General features: G+C 44.3%; 1 protein-coding gene across 1 annotated transcript; it reads right to left on the bottom strand.

The window, feature by feature from the left end:
• Positions 1-225: 225 nt before the first annotated feature.
• Positions 226-2,906, bottom strand: LOC122714109 (segmentation polarity homeobox protein engrailed-like). The gene is made up of 2 exons (XM_043935146.1): positions 2,213-2,906; positions 226-598 (listed from the first exon to the last, which is right to left on the bottom strand). The coding sequence occupies exons 1-2, from the start codon at positions 2,904-2,906 to the stop codon at positions 252-254; spliced, it is 1,041 nt and encodes a 346-aa protein (XP_043791081.1). The 3' UTR covers positions 226-251.
• Between the last annotated feature and the right edge of the window lie 17,740 nt (positions 2,907-20,646).

Here is a 20,646-nt window from a genome sequence, read left to right as displayed (position 1 = left end):
AAACTAATCGTAAAATAGAAAATTATTTGGTAATCGCTAGTAATGCAGTTAAGAATTAGACCAAGATGTTATCGCGTCGACCGGTAAATGTCGAAGACCACTTAAAATATCGTTAAACACGCGTTTTCTACTTCCACTCTAGCCCAACTTTCCGTTTCGACAATCAGCAATCAGTGATTGCTTCGATCTTCTTTAATTATTTTTATATTAGTTTGGAAATGAAAATTTCTCTCAACCATATTTCTTTTCGATTAATGATTGTTTCCAGTCACGATTTCCTCCCCATCCTCGTCAACGGGGACCGTCGAGTGATTGTACAGACCTTGGGCCATCAATTGCAGAGCGAGCGGATTTTTCTGCCCGCTCGCCTTTTTGATTTTCGCTCTTTTATTCTGGAACCAGATCTTGATCTGCGCCTCGTTCAATCCCAGATCTCTCGAGAGTTGTTGCCTCCTTCTCTCGGTCAGATATCGATTTTCCGCGAATTCCCTCTTCAATCTTGCCAGTTGTTCCGCGCTGAACGCGGTTCTCGGCCGCTTCTCTTCCGGCGAGCCATTCTTCCCGTTGTGCGATCGCTTCACCCGCCTCGTTCGCGGTCCTGCAAATCATCGGTTAATTGCTCGTTAATCTACAATTCTATCCTCGGCAATCATTCGATTGCAGATTCAATTTTCATCGGATAGTTAAATAAGGTGATGCGGGGATTAACATATAATGAATTTCAAACCGTAAACACGCTCGAATTCGCGACCATCATCCGTAAATCCTATTCCAAACGAGCGATGTAATCGCGTGATGAAAAGCTCGAGCATTCATCAAACTAGTAATCTATCAATAAAATCTTCACTAATAATTCTTCACACGATTACGTAAATAACTGTTAATCGTAATAAAATTGAGTCAACGTTATATCCCTCGATTATCTCTTCATATTGCAACGTGTGAAAGTTACAACCTTATCGCGTCACATTATCGCGTTTTCGTGACTTTTATAAGTAACTATTTAAACCGCACGTCGCTTATGAATATTCATAAACCTCTACGTATCATAAAATCTCGCGTTAATCTCTTATAATTTCTAGTGAAACAAATCGCCCGAACACAAATGTATCAAGAAAATTAAAAAACGTTTCCAAATCATTTCTTCGATCTTAAATGAATTCATCGAGATGTCCGTTCCACTTTTTCCGTTTCATTTAAAAAAAAAAAAAAATTAATCCCATCCATCTTCGTACACACAATTGAACTCCATCTCAAAATTACCCGATTTTAAGATCCATCCATCGATCACCCTTCCACACCCTTCGCTGTTTAATTATCCATGGGGAGAGACGGAGAGCGGGGAACGAAACATTCGATTCGTAATTATCATCGGATGATTATCGGATGTTAGAATCGCGGACCACCTCGATAACACGGATACGTGGCTCGATATCTATGTCGACGACAACGGTCGCATAAGGTAGATATAAGGTTATAAGGTTGAGGGAGAGTTAAGTTCTGCGAACGGGTGCAGGTGGTGCGCTCCAAGTTGTACCGTTCATCCCGGTACAACTCTCAATTACCCATAAACTATGCAGCCACGTTAGTTTCACTCGGATCATACGGTTCCATCCCGAGGTCGAGTTCGAAACTGGTTGCTATTTCTTTGTCGAGGAATCTTTATCGAGGAGGGCTATGTAATTGGGCGAACTTTGTCGCGGCGTGCGCGATTTTTCGATGGCGTCCACCACGGTAAAACGCGTGTTTGATTTACATAGAAACTGGTTTCTAGATGTAACGGTCGGTCGTAAGTAAATTGATTATGCCGATACAGGGAGAAATAGTGGTAACGAGAGTCGCGAGGTATGGCAGGCCGTTCGCGTTCCTCGACTTCCGTGATACTTGCGCGATTAACTGAGATATATCTGTCCCGGGTGAGAGATACAGATTCCGGGAAATGATGGCGGGATTAATCTCGTGCGGACCACCCTGTATAAGCATCGATCAGTTTCGCGGCTCGCGATAAATTAAGGCTATTAATATTTATTATGTTATTCGCGCGCGCGTGTGTGTGTGTGTATAATTTATAGCCGAATAACAGTATATCATTAAGTGTTTCTTTTCTTTTTATCGCTAACGAATTCGAACACTCTGATGAATTGATATAAAAGTATTCGAGTATCTCGATTACACCGGTAAAAGAATTTATTTAACATAACTGGAAACCTACCGGAAGATGGCCTGTCCGAGTATCTGGTACAATAAACCCACGCGGGCCAAGGACTCTGGCCATTGAGCCCGGTTTGATTGGTGGCGGTATTAGATGTACTTCCGGAACTGCTATCTCCGCTCAAGGAGTCGCTGCCGATGGTCGAGGATGTGGAGCCCAAAGAGGGTGCCCCGGTTACGGAGCTTCCGGTGACGGAACTCCTACTGCTCGCTAAACTCTCGAGACTTCCGCTTCTGCTGAGTCCGCTGTTCCTCTGAAGAGGCGACGTAAGCCCGCAATGGGATGAAAACAAATCCCTGTCTCTGTGCATCGAGAAACTGTTAGCTTGGGGCCTTGTCGGAGACAATCGGTTCGACGACAGGCTCAGATCACGTGGTAGCGAAAGAGGGCTGTGACGTGGAATCGGAACTGGGATCGTAGTCGAGTGTCCGGACACCAGAGCGGCCTGGGCTTTCGGGGCTTTCGTATTTAGAATCGCTTCCCGGCCGAAATCAGGTCTCAGGATATTTACCACGCTGAATCTTAATGGTGTCTCGATATCATCTTTATGATCTTGTTGCTGATCCTGGCGAGGGATCACGTGACTCTCGGGTGAACGCACCCGATGATGGTGATGGTGATGGTGGTGATGGTGGCTGCCGATCCCAAGTCGAAGGCCGTACGCGGAATCCATCGTTACGAGAGCTACGCTCATTTTTCGTTCTTCTTGATCGTCCGTATGTAAATAAAAAGCTTCGCTCGTGACTCGGTTGGATGATCGAGTTCCTCGATTAAGGTGCCTTTATTGTCATATTTGTGAAAAATCACATTCGTCGCGTATATCTAGTCTATCAATGTTCACTAAATTGGGGCACTGATTCACGATTTAATGTTTTATATATTTAGAAAGTTTTGCTCGAAAGTTCACCGCACGTGTCACTTCTTCACTGATCTTCCATTGACACAGATCGTTGGTTTGTTGACAGCTCGCGTCACAGGCAGAGAGTTTCAAATCGTCCTTTTCCCGCGTCGTAATATTTGTCAGGGTGGATGCTGGGTGGTATCGCTCACGTGGCCAACCACTTTCAACCGCGAAACATTGTCGCATTTAATGCTCGTATTGCCCGAAGCGAGATTAACGATTCGACTCTGGATCACTTCCAAGAGCGAGAAGTCTCCTTAGTATTGGCTTTTCTCGAGGTTTCCGAGGACTCGAGCGAGTGCTGTGACGGGTCTGACTGGCTGTCCATCCGTCGCTCAGTGATGTCTAAACTAGGGGACCTGTGGTCCCTACTTACCGCTTTCCCCTCCGTCCCCCTCGCCCCTTCACTCCTCCTACGCCCCAGTCTGGAGTGCAGTGCACTAGACACCCTCGATTGTATCTCTATTAACTCTTCAGTCATAGGCTCCGCCCACTGGCGTAAGGTCTACCCTACTCCCCTCCGTTCACTTCCCCCACCACCAGTGGCACGGAGAGTAGGGGGCTGGAGTTAGAGTTTACTACGATCGATGCCACTGCATCGTTCCAGTCTCGTTTCAACGTCGACCAGATTTTTGTCTTATAACTTTTCTTTTTTTCTTCTTTTTTTCATCTCCTTCTACGTATCGCTGTTTTGGGAAAAATATGTTGTCAAGTTTTTTTTTGAAAACATGATTTTCCTTGTAGGAAATACCCGACCATTTTTGGAAAGAATTATACAAACTGATTGCATCTTTGCTCGAGATAGGCATTGGGATTTTTCACTTTTTTTTTTTTAAGAATTTTTTTTTTTTTTGAAACAACTAAGAGGAAAACTTTAATTGCAAGATTTGAAGATAAATATGGCTCGTTACGATACGCTCACGACTAGGAATACTCGCAAATGTTTCCAAGTAATTTGGCAATATCGCCCCAAAAAAACGAAGATATCCGCGCCACTGCGAGTGTCGGTACAAACGCCAGCTTTTCCCCGCCCCGTTTCGTTCCCCCACCACCAGCTGGAACGAAGATCTCGCCCACAATCTTGCCCCTCCCCGGACAGGCCACGCCCACGTCACCTCCCCTCCCACTTTTCGTTATCCACTACTCCATACTTTTGTTCCTCCCCACCTAGATTTCCATCCGTAGAGCAGCTAATTCATTTCTTCGAGTCGACAAGCGTTCTCTCACTGACGTGAATTTTATCGTTCGACGTTCAAATCGCTTTATACAAAAATTTATACCGGAGCATCCACGTCCATCGAGCAACCACCTCTCACCAGTTATCCCCCTCTTTTTAAGGTGGAGCCCCGTGACGGTTAACGAACAAATATATTATCCGTGCTGTAGCAGATGCTACAGATCCAGAACCTATCGCTCGTCTCCGCTCGTTTCTTTTCCTGTTGCCCTTTCCTTTCGTTCAAATGCGTCAATCGATTGTTCGTCCAAAGGTAAACAAGTATTCGATTCATCGTTCAATTTGCATCCATTACGCAATTCACTTTTTCTTTCGTTTTTTTTCGTATAGGTTCAGATATCATTCTCTTCTTCTTCTATCGCATCTGATAAAACGTTAAATTTCTCGGCTCGCTCGATCACAATCGCATACCTGTGTTTCCCGACGTAAAAGGGGTTGTTTCCCCTACCTATACATACTTTTATTACCGGTGAACGAACCTTTATCTTCGAAGCGATCTTAAATCGTTATGATTCTGATACATGTTGTGGACACTCGAAAGGCGTAATTAACTTCATTAGAAACAGCGACGACACACTCGCCCATTAACCAGTAAAGAGAAAATTACAGTCATTAACCCTTTTAACGTCTAATCGCATGAGATTCTCTTCTTCTCGGTGGAAGCGTTATTTGCTCACGACATGGAAAGAACGAACCTACGTATTAGGAGCACGCGAGACTTATAAGGAGCCGTCATTAAAATCCTGCCAATTAAAGCCTGTAACAAAACGTGTATCGCGATATCTACGGTGAGTCACGTGCAAACTAATATATTATCGGCCAAGTAATTAATGAAAATTCGAAAATTGAAGCAGCAACTCACAGTTGGATTAAAAACAATCCTTTATGCCGGAGGTATATATATATATATATATATATATATATATAATGGAGATCGTAGGTACTTGGACAAAATAGGAACGTTAATTCAAGGAAATAAACGTGATTAGTGGAAAGAGCGTGGAATTGAACGTTTTGCAAGATATAGCAGGCAAGTATAATGGGTAATTCTAGCGAAGATAATGATCATAATCGTTGAGTCTCGATTACAACGGAACGAGAGAATAGTATAATCGCGAAAAGTCCACTCTTTACATGTCCATAAAATTTTCTACGTTACACAACACCTGTTCTCCGTGAACATGTTTACGAGCATAACACGTTTTCATCCGTGACTTTCAAAATTATATTTCTAACCATAGTTGGATCAGACGTTGGAGCGAACGGAAGGCAATTCCTTTGTTCCGGCAAGCTGAAGTTTTTGCGAAAAAAAGAAAAAAGAAGAAAAGTACCAACACGTTGTTGGAGAGCACGGTTTTATTAATGACCACACCTAAGTATACCAGCTGCTACGTGAACCACAAAGGAATCATTAGTTCCTGGTTAGATTCGTATAAGAACAATAATAGAGATAGCCGCTATAAATAACCATAACGTGTCTATCCATCAAGAGCGGCTTCGTCTGAGAACAGAATTCTACGCCACTTTCCAGTTCGAACACTTTCGGTTAGTGGAGGGGGAGGGGATAGTCCTCTGAACTAGTTTTCAACGCGATCCTCCTTTAAACTTGCACCGTGCTCCACTGTTATTTGTCGAGAATAGATCGATCCCGATAAATTGATTTAACGATTGATCTAAGATTTGCCCCTCGGGCAAATCGAATTTCGCGTGAAAAATTGCGTTCTACCGCTCCTCCAAGGCTTCGTTTCGAGTTTACATAATCCATTTTGCTTCGCAGAAGAATCTAATAAAACCACACTCATATCCGGGACGTCGTGCTATCTACATTATTACCTGTAACGCGAGAGTGTATAATTTCATTCCCTCCTCGAGAATTGTTACATATTTCCAGTCCAGTCCTAAAGCTTGACCATCCGTCGAGAACAAAAAAAAGCGAGACCAGTTCTAAATTCATTCGAGATATCCCCATGATTCCGACGAGATTTGTAAAGAGAAAAACGGGGCCGATGGTTTGTCCACCCCGAAGTTTGACACTGTCATCCGTCTCCGGGCTGATTACCGTTCAAATGTATTCCAACAAGAACGGATCGTTGGAGGGCGAGGCGTGGTTAATTTCGTTCGTTAGGACACGTACTACTCGCATGCGGACACTCGAGGGGGCTCGGGTGGTCGAAAAGAGAAAATGCCTAGGGCGAGACCAATCGCGACGTCTCGTACGTCAGGGATTGATTGGGTTTTTCGTTCGGCTTGAAAAAGGAAGAATGGGACGCGGGGATCTTGCAGCGACGATCATTATTCCTCGAACGCGATTTGTAAACGGGTTCTATTTATGGCACTGCAAACTCTATAATCAGCCGCCGCAGGGGCGACGACTTATTTAGAATAATTAATGCTGGTACGACCTCGCGAACCGGTTGCCGGCCAATCGCGATAACGGCCTCCCCTCCATATGGCCCATAGAGGGGAAGCGAGGGGCGTGGCCTATCGGCGGACCCGCCCACCCCGCTCGATCCACATGCAACCTCGCGTGCAAACTCCCCGCTTTTCCCCCTTCTCTTTTTCCATGTATCGCCACTTTTTCGAGAGGCTCGCGATATTTTCTAGAGCAGAAGCGAAACCTGCGCGTAACCATGCGCGTCCGGACGAGCATCGCGCAACTTTATCCTTTATCCGTGGAAGTCTACACCAGTTCTTTTCTTCTTCTTCTTCTTTTTTAGATAAACGTTTATAAATTGTGGACTAAAAGACATCTTCTTTGAATACGTTGCAACGCTTCTTCGTGGTATTTATTTTCATCGGGAGTTATTGGGTGTTAAATTTTTTAATACAATTCCATCAATTTATTATTAATAATCGATCAATAATTGATCGATATTCCATAATTTATTATTAACAATCGTACGAAATTTTTGTACGATAATAATAAAAGATAAAAAAACGGAGACGTCGAATAAAAAAATCCCGGTTCGATTCGATAAAAGATACGCGCCTCGGGACGAAATATATACACAATACAATCGAACGGCAAAACCAAAACAATCGGCGTAACGCGCGCAAGCGTGTCTTATATCGGAGGACGAGGTGGGGACGAGAATAATAAATACTATATACGAGACGCGTGAACCCGTATAACTACGCGATCAATCGAGCTGATTGAAAGTATCCGACGGGTAGGGCTGTCGTGCATCGACGAAAGTGCACTTCCTCCTTCCCTCGGACACACGGACACACCCCCGCGTGCCCTACGGCGAAACACCATCGATGATTCCCCTAATCCCGTTTATAAACACTCGACGACCACTCCCACCTCCCCTGCTGCGGAGGGATGATGCCATTCCTACCCTCCACCGCCACGGAGAACGTCGCCCGCTCGTTTTCACAGCCTGTTACGCGTCCTGCGAGATCCTGCGCCCCTGCTATATTTATACGTCGGCTGAGATAATGCACACCCGGTACATACGAAGATAACCGCACCCCAGGGATGCGGTATGCTGCTTATGAACCGTTCTAACGCGATGGGGAACCGCAAAGTGTACTGATTTATCGGCGGGGATGTGATGAACGAGGAAATATCGCCCTTTCTCCCTCTTCCAACAGAAGCTTCTCTCTTCCTCTCGCGCAACGATGTTGCTCCGAAGAAACAGTGAGTCTTTCATGGCTGAAAACTTGTTACGCCGTTTTTTTTTTCTTCTTTTTCTCCCGGATTAAATCTGGTACAAAGTGAAGCGACCACATCGGATAAAAACGAAGCGACGCATTTTCTTCAATAGACGTTATTTGTAGACAAGTATCCTATCGGAGAAAGAGCGAGCAAGTAACGAGTCCATTCGAATGTCCAATTTTTTTCTCCCCCCCCCCTCTCTCTCTCTCTCTATAAATATAACACAAGTAGATTACACGAGTAGTACACCGGTATTTTCTTATTCGACGTTGAAGAAGAAGAAGAAGAAGAGGAGGAGAATCGCGAGGAGAATCGCCTCGTCACACACGCGTCATTTCTTTTTTCCCTAACCCGTACCCAAACCCTAACCGCATTCTGCCATCTTGTCCCGGAGGCAAAAGGGAACAATGAGAGAGCGGGGAGGGGGCGCGCAGGCCCCCGACAAGAGAACCAATTACCGGACGAACTTTTTCCCTATGCCCGTTAATCACATTAATCCATTTACGAACGAGCGAGCAGGCCGTGTATACATCGGTCGGTCGCCGGCTAAAAACGCACGAATACGGTGGGATCCGCGATGCCTCCGAGGAAGCCGATGTAAAATTGGTACGTGTTCTGCGTAATCCAGCACCTCGGCCTGGCCGAATATGGCCGTCTAGTCTGCCCCGCTCCCATCACGGTGCCGTGTCCCTCTATTCTAATAGTCGTGCCCTTTCCACGTGCTCGTGTTGAACGCTGGATTCCGCTCGCTAAGCGGACGAAACGAGACGATTCGTTTACTTACTTACGCCCGTGGACGTGCGTGGTCGTGCATCGGCTTTCGTACGAGAAACCACCTGGTTCCCTCTCGGCCTGTTCTTCGACCGGCGATCCCTGGACATATTTTAGAGGAGGAAGATGTGACGGAGAAGAGAATTAGCCGCCGCCGTTTAGCCGAACGTTGTTGCTGCCAGCGCGGAAAAACAGGTTCCCCCTCCCCTCCCGTGTAATAGGGGAGGCATTAAGCGTGGAAAGAAGTTCGCGGTTATGGCAAACAGAGGGGATACGTGGATGGTGCACCATTGGTTGATCGCTTACGGGACGCGTTAAGTGCATCGATTTAAAAAGAAAGGATTAAAAAGTTGTTTCGGATTCTTACTTCTTGATTATCTCGGTATTAATATTTCGGTTTCGTTTCTTTGCTGTTAATCTTCGTAGTATGTATATTCTTGCTGTTTTTGGATTCTTGTTTTATTTACGTATGTGTTTAAGTAGTGATAAATAGTTTCGTAGAGAGTGGATAGGATTGATATTATTGAATTAGAAATTGTTCGGATCAAAGTATATCGGATTTTATACGCGTATATTTTACGCGTATATTGTCTCTCGTTCGAGGCAAATAGTTCGAGCAAAAAAGAAACGAGTCCTCGGATTGGTCTCGGTTGAACAACAAACAAAGCACAGATGTTGAAAACTTGGACAATCGTCTATGTTTTGAAAACACGATTCGTTCCATCCATCGGATTGTTATCATCGGTAAATGTAACGTTTGGGAAGCCTCTCCATTTCGTCACGGTGAGCACAGTTTCTTCCAAAAGACATTTCCAATCTTCCAACTCCAATATAATAATTCCAAGAATTCCAAACTTCATCCCCAATGAGATCCATCGAGCTTCCAAAAATCGATTTTTTGAACATTTCTCTTCCCGTCGTAATTTTTCAACGATCTCGATGCGACGCCTGTAACGAAAATCTTTATTACGAGAAAGAAGATTCTCTCATATTTTTTTCAATCGAAGAAATTGTCGTTCCTCCCGATTTTGGGGAGCAAGGATGAGCTTAACACGCGCACAAAGAGGATCCGTGTTCGCATTGTTCGTTGCGGTAAGGGTTCGAGCAGGGCACCAGTCGAGAGAAGGAGCTGGTGGTAGTCGAAGAAGGGTTTGTTTATATTCGAGCTTTACGGGGGGCCTCATTGTTCGCTGTGACCAATTGCTCGCCAGGAGGTCCTTCTGGAGCCAGGAAGCGCTCTTCTTTTTCATTCTTGGCCGAAAACGTCCGGAGGAGGCCGTGGAGAAATTGGGAAGGCCCTGTGTTTTTTTTAGAATCAATCTTCTATCACGATCCTCGAATCGTTTCAAGGATGAGCGGCTATTAATTATTCCCCCCTTATTCTTTCTTGTTAATCTTACTTTCCTGTTATTCTCCTTTAATCCATTAGAAGAATTAGTCTTTCAAATTTTTTTAACACGTTTACTGGGTGTAAGAATTTTATTATCCAAAATTATGTTGCATTTTTACAAATAATTTTTTTAAAATTCATTCCAAATTTAATATTATATATATATAATATAAATATAATATAAATATATTATATATTTTATATATAATATAATATTTTACGTACAATACATAGGTTTTTTTTGGAAAATTTATTTTCTACACCCAAATTGATATCGAAACAATACTATTAGGAATAGTTCTTGTAAAATTTCAATTTGACTTGTTGACTTTCTTCGACAATATTTTCAATTTTTAATTGGATTCATATCGGTCAGGATCATCAGGAAGAGAAACATGTTTCCCCACCGATTCGTTCCCGATATTTCACGCATAGAAAGGTTTCACGTGGACCAGCGCGAAGGACATCGCGCGCACTTTAAGCGGAAAATGCTTTCAGGTAGCAGTTAGACAGGTAGATCTGTCGCGACTGTCCTGGATAGAGGACGCGGGGGTCCTTTATCCTGCCGAGATAATCTGATTTCCCGTGACTGAGATGTCAAAACTGTGTTTCGTCCTTGACAACTCGGTTTTCGGAATGCCGCTTCGAGGAAACGTGATTCGCTCCGCTCCCAAACTCGACTCGAAAATATTTTATACTCTTCTGACCAAGAGATAAAACTTTACAAGTCATTTCCTGAATATATTCTTCTAAAACTTCTCGAAAGAATTTGAGCATTCAAAGAGAAAAGTAGTTCAGTCAAAATAGTATTTCAATCGCATTCGAGATAAAACGATCAAATTTAATCACGTTCAAAGATCGAACGATCGTTCAATTTCTATCCACTGGCAAAATATTGTATACGATAAAAGTATACCTGCGATTTATATTATAATCCTTCCCTTCGACAAAAGGATTGTTTATTTATCGGTAGATTATCCGAAAAAGTCACAGGTCGTGAAAAATCTAGGTACTTTCCTTTGTTCGTCTTGGCATAAAAGCAAAAAAAGGCATTCTACTCCGACTTTCCCCCTTAAAATAACACTCGATTTACCTGCGATTCATCGCAACAATGTCTGCTTGTTGCCATCGCCACAAAACCTTTAATTCGAAACTTTGCCGTTTCTCCATCCGTCTCATCTCATCTTCTTTTCTCGCAAACCTGCTTTCGAAATATTTTCAACCTACGACTCGAATCTATAATAATTCTCCCTCCCCCCGAAAAGAAAATTTCTCGATCGTGTGTTTTGACACGAGGAATCGGCAAAGGGTGTCGAATCGAGGCGTGTTCCTGGAAAATAGCGATCCGCTCGTTTAGAGGCGGAAAAGGGACGAGCGTGTCGAAAGCACGGGCCTCGAGCAAACAAGATTTGCCGATTAACATTCAAGGCGACCTCCGTGATCCCTTTGGAACGCGCTACAAAGCGCGCAAAAGTCAGGGTCGACTTTTTGACTTTTCGACGCGCACGAAATTTTTCGGACACCGAGTGGAACGAATCTCGCGGATAAACGCCACACCTTGCAGAGATGTTCCTTGCAAGACCATTCCTTCCCTCCGAAAGATGTTTTACAACTGCTCGTTTACGTCGCTCCGTCTTGTTCCCTCCTCGCGAACATCCACTCGCTTCTGCGATCTCGTGAAGATATTCGTTAACCGATCCCAACGTTTCGCGAAAATTTGAATTTTATTATAGGATTTGTAACTCTTCGTTCTTGCAAAAGCCTATGAATTTTTATCACGAATCGAATTTCATTCGATAACAACGCAATAAATATTTGTTATAACGATTTTCCATAAAATCGCGAAACTACGAATTCACAAAGGTATTACGAAAAAAATTCGAAGAAGATGTATTATCGTAAATACTCGCAAGAGAGAATACGAAAGAAAGAAATGCAAACTAATCTGATATCTGCACGTGTGAAATATTCAAGATCGGAAGGATCGGAAAAAGTTCGCGTGTCGCTTGTACCCGTCATGAGTCATTTAATTGAAATAATTAATTGAAATAACGAGTTGTGAGATGATGAATGGAGCAGCGATTCTATATTCTAAAATAAGAATGGGAAAGAATGAGAAACATAGGAGTATATAGTGTTGTTATTTTATCGTTCAGATCGCGAAAGAAAGAGTGATTACAAAAACCCAGCATGAGAACTCGTTAAATGATGGTTCTATTTTTAAATTCTTTGTCGAGGTATTTTTAGATTGGTTGAATTTGAAAAAAAAAAAAGAAAATTGAAGGGTACAGAGTTCTTCTTCGGTCTATAAAATCTTACATGCCGACTTCTTAACGACATCTCTTAAATGTTAATATATAATATATGATAATTATGACAGAATAGATGGAAGAATCGTATATGCTTCGTGCCTTTTGCAATTACCAGGCAAACGTCGAATAGATAGGTACTGGTGGATAGGTATATTACTCGTGAAGTTCGTTAGCGAAGAAACCGGCAAGAAAGGCAAACAATCGTTCATCTGGGAATAGGATAAAATCAGAGGACGTGGGAATTATCAGTCGAAGAGAGATTACACAGGTATTAATGGCTTGTTACGAGGTATAGGTGGCGACGCGTTAATTTTATCGCATATTTTCATTGCGCTTTAGCTTGCGGCAATATTGAGTTATTTTAAATTTCAATTCGTATTTCTAATTTTTCGGAGATATAAATTCTACTATATTCGTTGGATAATTATTTTCAATTTCATTCATTTCAAAGTTTTTGTTCGAATGTAAAAATTCACCAAGGATCACAGTTGAGATTGGAATTATTGCGATATCGTGCAGCCTGCTTGTGAGGAAGAAAAAAAAAAAGAAAAAATTAAACTTTTACGAAAGAGTTATTAGAAAAAGAGGAAAAAAGTTCCAAATTCTCCAGCTGCGATTAACCGTGGAGATTTAGTCATTTTTGGAAACGCGTTTCAAATGAATGCAAAAAGAGGATACCGTTCGATTTTGTCGCGAATCCGCATTCGACAAACATGCAATCGATGGCCAGGATTAATTTCACCGGGATGCCGAGCAATAAATCGTGTTTTCACGACACGCAGAGAAACGACACGGTCACCATTAACCGCCGCGCCGTTCAAAATAACAAGTGGACGTGAAAGATTACACGCGCGAGAAATTGTGTCCGCGAAACACCGTTCCTGTTATATACGTCCACGTCGAAAAACGACTCCCGAATAATCTGAATAATCGCGTGGTCGTTGGTCTCGCGAGCGTTAATTGACGCGTGACACCAGGAATTAGCACGTCAATGAGATTCGAAAGCTATTGGACACGAAAATTTGCAGTAGCGGTTTAAGCAGCATTTGGCGCGATCGTGATGAAGGATGAAGCGAATAGCAATTCGAGACTGCCGTCGAATTTCGTAATAAAAAATTCGGTTTAAAGAATCTTATAAATTCCATCAAATGGATACGCGTGGAATTGGATTCGAAGAGAACTTAGAAACTACTACTTTGGATTTTTCCTAACGATAAAAGCTTGGAAGGTAATAATGGCAGTTTTATTTCTTTAATGCTCTTATTGTACAAGAGGACCGATATCCATCTGGTGCACCTAAATGAAAAGGCTGCAATTACGAGTCATTAAGACCACGAGAAACGTTAATATTCCTTTAGAAACTCGTAATTTCATCGGGAACACATGCGATGGTTTCCATTTCTCGTGCGAAATTTCTCGGTGAAATTCTTGCTTCGTATTGCGCCACGAGTACGAACGGTACGGTCACGGTATTCGAAGAGGCGACGTAAAAGAAACGAATCGGTGCCTCGCAGTGAAATTTGGCACGTTGCGTTCCGTGACACTTTAATGCCATGCCCGTTCATCGATTTCGGGAAAAAAATCCGAAACGGTCGCGAAGACTGTGTCATTAACTCGGCGACTTTCGTACTTTCGTCCAAGTCGCAGGTAATTACCGGTTTTAATATTTGATTTCATTTCGAGACGAGCCTCTCGTTGTCTCTCGCGGATCGACAAACTGTTATTTTAGGAGAAATACGCGTGATTACCGAGAACTTTGAGTGTTTCGATATAATATGTGATGCAGGATGAACGAAAAAAGGAAGAAAAAATAAAATATATTTGGAAATTTTATCTTATCTTTATATAATTGAGGATAGAGGATTGATGATATTAATTTGTCGAATTTATATCTAAACGTGTTAAATTCGTATTGCATACATTGTTGAATTTTCGCGCGTTAAAAAATCACAAAACGTCGATTCGGTTAATTGCGGTCGCGTGATACGATGAATCGATGCCTCTGCTGGGAATGGCCCATGCTATTGTGCGTGTCATCTAGTTCCGGATGCGAGGCCACCTGGTGAAACCCGTCATTACGCGTGCACTTTCAGATCTCATCTGAAAGAGATTCGCGAAATTGCCGGTGGCAGATTCGAGGCCGAAACACCGAGTTGGTAAACTAAGCGGGACAGGGGCTGCTCGTTGAGATTTTAACTGTCACGACATCGAAATATTGCTCCTCGGTTGGCACCGAATTCGTGCTCCCGCTTCAAAGCGCATAAATTGTAATCCGATGAGTCGAATTTGTCCGCGCGTTTATTCTTGCGCGCCCATTCGTTCAAATATTCCTTCAAATTTCGAACTCTGCATATACACATCTAAATGGAACAAGTCGAATAATCAAGAATTTTTACGTGAAAATATTACGAGTGCTATTTATAAATATCGCAAAAAATATCGATTATCTCACAAAAAAACAAAAAAATTTAATTTCTTCTCCTCGACGAAATCCTCGGAGCATCTTAATCTTTCACAACGCAGTTTAGAAACAACTTGAAAATCATCACTCGCAAGATGATACCCTTAACGCAAACATGCATCGCACCTTTCCCAAATAAAAGTCGATCCCCAAGTTGAGAGCCACTCGTCGACGTGTGTGGTCCGCTCTAGCGGCGAGGTGCCGACACTCGAAGCTTCCCCCTCTCGTAGTCTTCTTCTTCTTCTTCTTCTTCTTCTTCTTCTTCTTCTTCTTCTTCTTCGTCGTCGTCTTCTTCTTCGTCTTCTTCTTCTTCTTCTTCTTCTTTCTTCCTCGTCGCGTTTTTTCTTGTTTTCTCTCCTCTGCCCTTCATTGTTAGCCCCTCGCTCTGCCCGCTTGTTCCTCGCGTCTCGTTCGCTCTCGCGAGGTGCTCCCTCGGTCCAGCTTCGTTTTCTCGTCTCCTCGTTCGTCGCCCTTCCTCCCCCCGCTCCCATCGTATTCTGCCTCTCTGATCCGGAGCTCGCGCGCGCGCCACCGCGTCATTATACACCGGCACGGTGCCTCGGCACGAATCTACTTTAGGAGGGCTCGTCGTGTCCTCGTTCGACTCGTCTCGCGGGGCATGCTACCCTCTCTCTCCCTCCCACTCGGCCAGCTTATTACCGGCAACCCTAATCCCGTCCTTGTCCCACTCGTTACGGGCTGGACGGGGGCCTCGTTGGTACGCTCAGGTGCGCTCCTCGCATCGCCTCCTCGTATCTCGACGTCTCTCCTCTACGACCGGCTCCTGGATTGCTAATCCAACGCCGGCAACCACCGCCGGTTCCACCACGAAAATCAGTCGTGGACACGATGGAAAAGATCGTTACCTGTAATGACGAGCCTTATGGCCTGTGCCGCGCGAGCAACAACCAACCCGCTACTCGCCTCCGCAATTAGACTTGGATGAAACTTGCCCGTCTCCCCTGCGAGGAGTCTTACTTACAGCAGCGTTACCGATAACGATGGTGAACGTGTTACCGATCGAGGGAAAGAATCGATGCATCTGGATGCTTTGGGTACTGCGAAATGATTGTTCATTTAAAAACAATAACGAAATTCGCGATTGAAATGCATATTCTCCAAATTCCTACAATTCTCGTTTTGGATAAGGTAATGGACAAGAGTGTATTGTATATACATCCCTTAATAACAAAATCATCCTCTCATCCCCAGGTCCAGAATCTGTTGCACGGATCTTGGCTCGCTAACTCTCCCCTAGTTTCTCTCCCCGGCTACACACAGGAATCGGAAAAAGTTGCGGACACGGGCCAGGATCCGTATCTTCCTTCCTGTGGTCCCCTTCCCCCCTTTCGTCGCGGGTCTTTGTGACTTGGTTGTCCGGCCGTCGTTACGTCACGCCGCCACGACGTCCCTCTAACAAGGTGCAGTTTTTACGGGCTCGCAACATAATTGGCCTCTCATTTGCATAGATTCGCGGTACGGGGCTCGGGCTGAAATCGGCCGAGGGCCGCCGAGGGCACATGCGCGTACGCGAGCCGGCCATGCGCGCGCGCTTAGAGGAGGAATCCGCCTCATTAAGGCCCGATCCTGCCCTCTTACTTTCCTTAAGAACAATTTGCATCGCTCTTAACGCTGCGCGAACACCTCGAGGCAACGCGACTCGCTTTCGATTTCGATCGATTTTTAACCGCGATATATAACGTGAGATTTTCGATGATCTGATCAGTTATCTAACAAACATTCGAGAGTTTTACTTTGTCGAAGATGATTCAATCTTTGAGCTTGAAAAATCAAGAGATTGAAATATAGTAGTAAATGAATATGTCGTACAAAAATCGGAAAACGAAGGTTACAATATAAAAGGAATAATAATTTTGTTGGCGTTATATTCCTTTGTCGATGCGTTGTTTAAAGAACACGAAAAGGAAGGAAGGAGGGATATTTGTAAAACAAGGAAGAAGGGAGGAAGAGGGAGGGGGCGTCGAGGGCGAGGGTGTCGAAAGGCAATGTCGAACGCTCCGCAGCTTTCTCAACGAGCTGCGAATCGAGTTAATATTTTCCTGGGATGGTGGAGGAGATAGGGGATGGGCAGGCGGGAAAACAAATCACGGCGCGTGTCTGGCATACCGGACCCTTCCTACGTCGCACCCTTATGTAAAATCCCTAAGTGGCTCTCCCCGTCGACGACGCCCAGGCCGTCGAAAATATTTGTCGTCGAATCATCCTGAGGTCAAATTGAATTCGTGCCCCCTCGCCGCTCCGGGATAATAATAATCACGAGGATGAAAGATAAAAAGATTCTCGACAAATATCGGTGTTCGACGACCGCGGAACACTTAGTCAGAAATACGAGAGAGAATGAACTTTTGAAAGACCTACATACTTTTCTAAAAAGAGACGAGAACTTTGGTTTTCGAAACTTCGATGTTTCGATGACGATGGAAGGAAGAAGAAGAAAGGCTTGGCGAATGACTCGGATATTTCACGGCTCGTTTTATTCGCAATAAATATATACGCGATAGGCTCGAAGTTGTGGCAATCCTATACGCTACGTAACAGCGACGGATTAAAAAGAAAAACTTAACGAATCACCGTCTCAAATCAGAATAGGTGATTCGTATTTCTCGGAAATATATATTGCATAATCCTCTGCACACTCGTTCGTCGCAAATCCGGATAGAGATATCTGGAGGATAAGCATAAATGTCCGCTATAAAAATACGTTTTAATATATTCCATATACCTATATACGTATATTCAATCTCATTTCATTATATTCAATCCGTGCAAAAATTCGTTCGTGAATTTATTCGATATTTATTCGATACTCGAAGAAAATTTCCAATAAACGAGTAAACGTTGGTCGGTCGATTTTTCATCGAGTATGAGTATCGAACACGTTTCCCCCGAGTTTTATCGCGTTCGGCCAGTGATTCGGGCATATATATCAACACCGCGATACGAAGGGGAATTTTTCCGCAGTGCAATTACGTTCCAGGATGAAATCGTCTTGGCCCGATTGTAGCGCAATTTCAAGGGGGTTGGAGATCCGTTATGGGTCGCGTGACGGGCCGGGACACGGCTTACCGAGATAAGCCGTGTCGTCGGCCAGATTATGGTTTTCAACCCTCTCCTCGGGATCGCCCTCTGTTTCCAAGCCAACCTCCCCGAAACGCTTGCTCGTGAAACGATCGTGTTCCCAACCCTGAAATATTTCGCCTCGCTATCGCGACACGTGTCGCGCGTACCTGAATCGAAATACGCGTAACTTCTCGAAAAGTGGAGCGTTTTTTTTTTTTTTTTTGGAGGAATCCACTTTTAGGAAGAGAGTAACGTTGGAAGGAAATTTATAAGGGATTTATTGAAATTTAATTTTTTATCGTAAAGATGGAAGGTCGTGTAAGAAACGTTAAATAATGAAGCTGTGCGCTCCCCGAGCAATGATTATATAGTTTCTCTGGCGCAGCTGTTAGCTTGATTGAGGGGTTGAAGACGCATCGATACGGACTTCAATAATCCTAACAGCGAGAACGTGGGCCGTTGAAAGCCCTCGGGGGTTTGAAAATGGATAATCACGGCCGTATGAAAAGCGCACGTTACGTACGCGATCTTATTTTTCGTCAAATGCAATAAAGACATAATTAAGAATTATAAAATAAGAACACTATTATTACGATATTGGAAGATCGGAGGATCGGAATGATAAAAAGTCAGCCTAACAGCCGTGTAATTCGATTGGCTCGACGCGTTTTCCTTTCCTTCGAGATATACGAGAGCCTTGCCTTCGATTTAAACGATCGCGTGAAATATTTAATAATAATAAACGTTTTACGAGGAGAATTATTAATCCGGGAAAACGGATGATCGATGCGTAACCGTTTCACCTCGCAAGGAAGAGGAAATTATCCCTGCGGAGTTATCTAAAGCGAGTTTCGACGAGCGTTTAAGGGATTTTTACCGCGGTCGTAGAAAAAGCAATATGGAGGAAATATGGTTCCTTGGTAAAAAAAAAAAAAAAACTCTTGACGCGTGAATCGTGTCGTATGACAAATTATCGGCCACGTTTCAAGCATTACAATCCCCGCAAATAATAATAAAAAAATATAACGATTCCTCGAACGAATCGTTTACAATGTTTTTCGTTCGTTTATATATCTCGAAAGAAAGAGAATCGATCGAGCGCAAAAGGACCGTCGAAATGGGGCAAGAGTCGAATATCATCGAATCGTTAACTCTTCGTATCGAATGGTCGACGCGAGTACATTGATTTTTCACACCGTGGAACCATCCTGACCCTCTTCGGCCGCCTAGTCGTAAAAAGCGAGACGAAAGAATCTACTTGGCGGGAGACGCTGCCGGTGTGGCGTTCAGGTCGAACTGCGCGAAATGGGCTCCACGAGTTTCTCCTGCCGGTGACGGCCTGACAAATCAAGCTGAAAATTGAATTCTGGGGGCGCCCGTGGCCTTGTGCTCGCCCTTATCCCGTGGGTGTGGGTGGGCCGACGGATGTATACGTGCCACACATTCACGGATCGGAGCAAACGGGTGTGAGTGGGCGCCCCTTTACGATTGTTTCTCACCACCACGCGGCACTCTTACTCTCCTTTCGTTTCGCCACTCCCTTCTTTCGGCCATTAAATAATAAAATTCCCCCGTTGCTCGTCTCTCCCTCGCCTCGCTCGTCACCTCAACCTCGCCTTATTGCCAGTCTTTCTCAAGATTGCGAGAGAAGAATACTCATTCTCGCTGGCAAATTTCGAGATTAGGCATGGAGGATTTAAAAATAATTCCCCTCGAAAATGATACTCGTTGCGTTCCTTTTTTCCAATTTCGCAAAGCCAATTCATTCTTCGCGATTCTTCTTCGCCATCCACGATTCTTCTCCGCCTCCCCTCCTCCCATTCTCACAACAACAATAGATCGCCTCGCCCCCGGATAATTCGATTCAATTAGCAAAATCGGGAAATGGCGACGCGAAACTTTCAAGAAACTCGCATAAATGGAGTTCCACTGTATCTGGAGACCCGCCATTTCCATAAAATTCCGCGGCACGAGAGTTTCAACCCCTGCGCCGCCGACTCGATGCGGTGAAGAGGGGAGGGAGGGGGTGTTGATCGGCCGCAAAGAGGCGCATTTTCGCTGTTTTCACACAGTAAGGTAGATAGGTAGAGACGAGCGGACACGTTACTGCACTCTTGACCACGAGGTTACGACCGAGCCGCTCGTTTGCTCGTTATTTCGCTCGCCGTGCGCGGGCGAATAAGGAACGTGGTTTCGTAGCGAGCGAGGGGAGGAGGGGGGGGGGCAAGCGGAGTGATAAACGAAGAGGGGGGTCGATCCACGGGCACACTGTGGTCGGAGAAGGAGAGAGTCGGGGGAGTCACGCGAACGATCACACGTGAGGCGTTGCAGAAAAGCGTTGCAGAAAACGTAACACACTCGAATCCGTGGGAGGAAATCGTAAAAGGGCCTCCTCACGGACGGCACGAGTGTTCGCCTCACCCCCTCGCCCTCGACAGTGGCGGATTAATGGCCAGAGAGACCCTGGACTTCCATTAGACGGCGAACAATGCGGCCAGCATTTTTGGAAGGGGGCCCTTTCGAAGTGAGAGCCGATCGCTTATGGAAATTCGATACCCGGGAAGCAAGTGGGTGTTAGGTATCCTCGCTATCCCAGATATTTCGATTAGGAGAGGAAAGTTTG

The sequence above is a fragment of the Apis laboriosa genome, unplaced genomic scaffold (genome assembly GCF_014066325.1).
Source record: "Apis laboriosa isolate Shangri-la unplaced genomic scaffold, ASM1406632v1 scaffold280_cov157, whole genome shotgun sequence".
Taxonomy (NCBI): domain Eukaryota; kingdom Metazoa; phylum Arthropoda; class Insecta; order Hymenoptera; family Apidae; genus Apis; species Apis laboriosa.
Note: the sequence above shows the minus strand (reverse complement) of the source record. Positions and strands in the feature narration are given on the sequence as shown.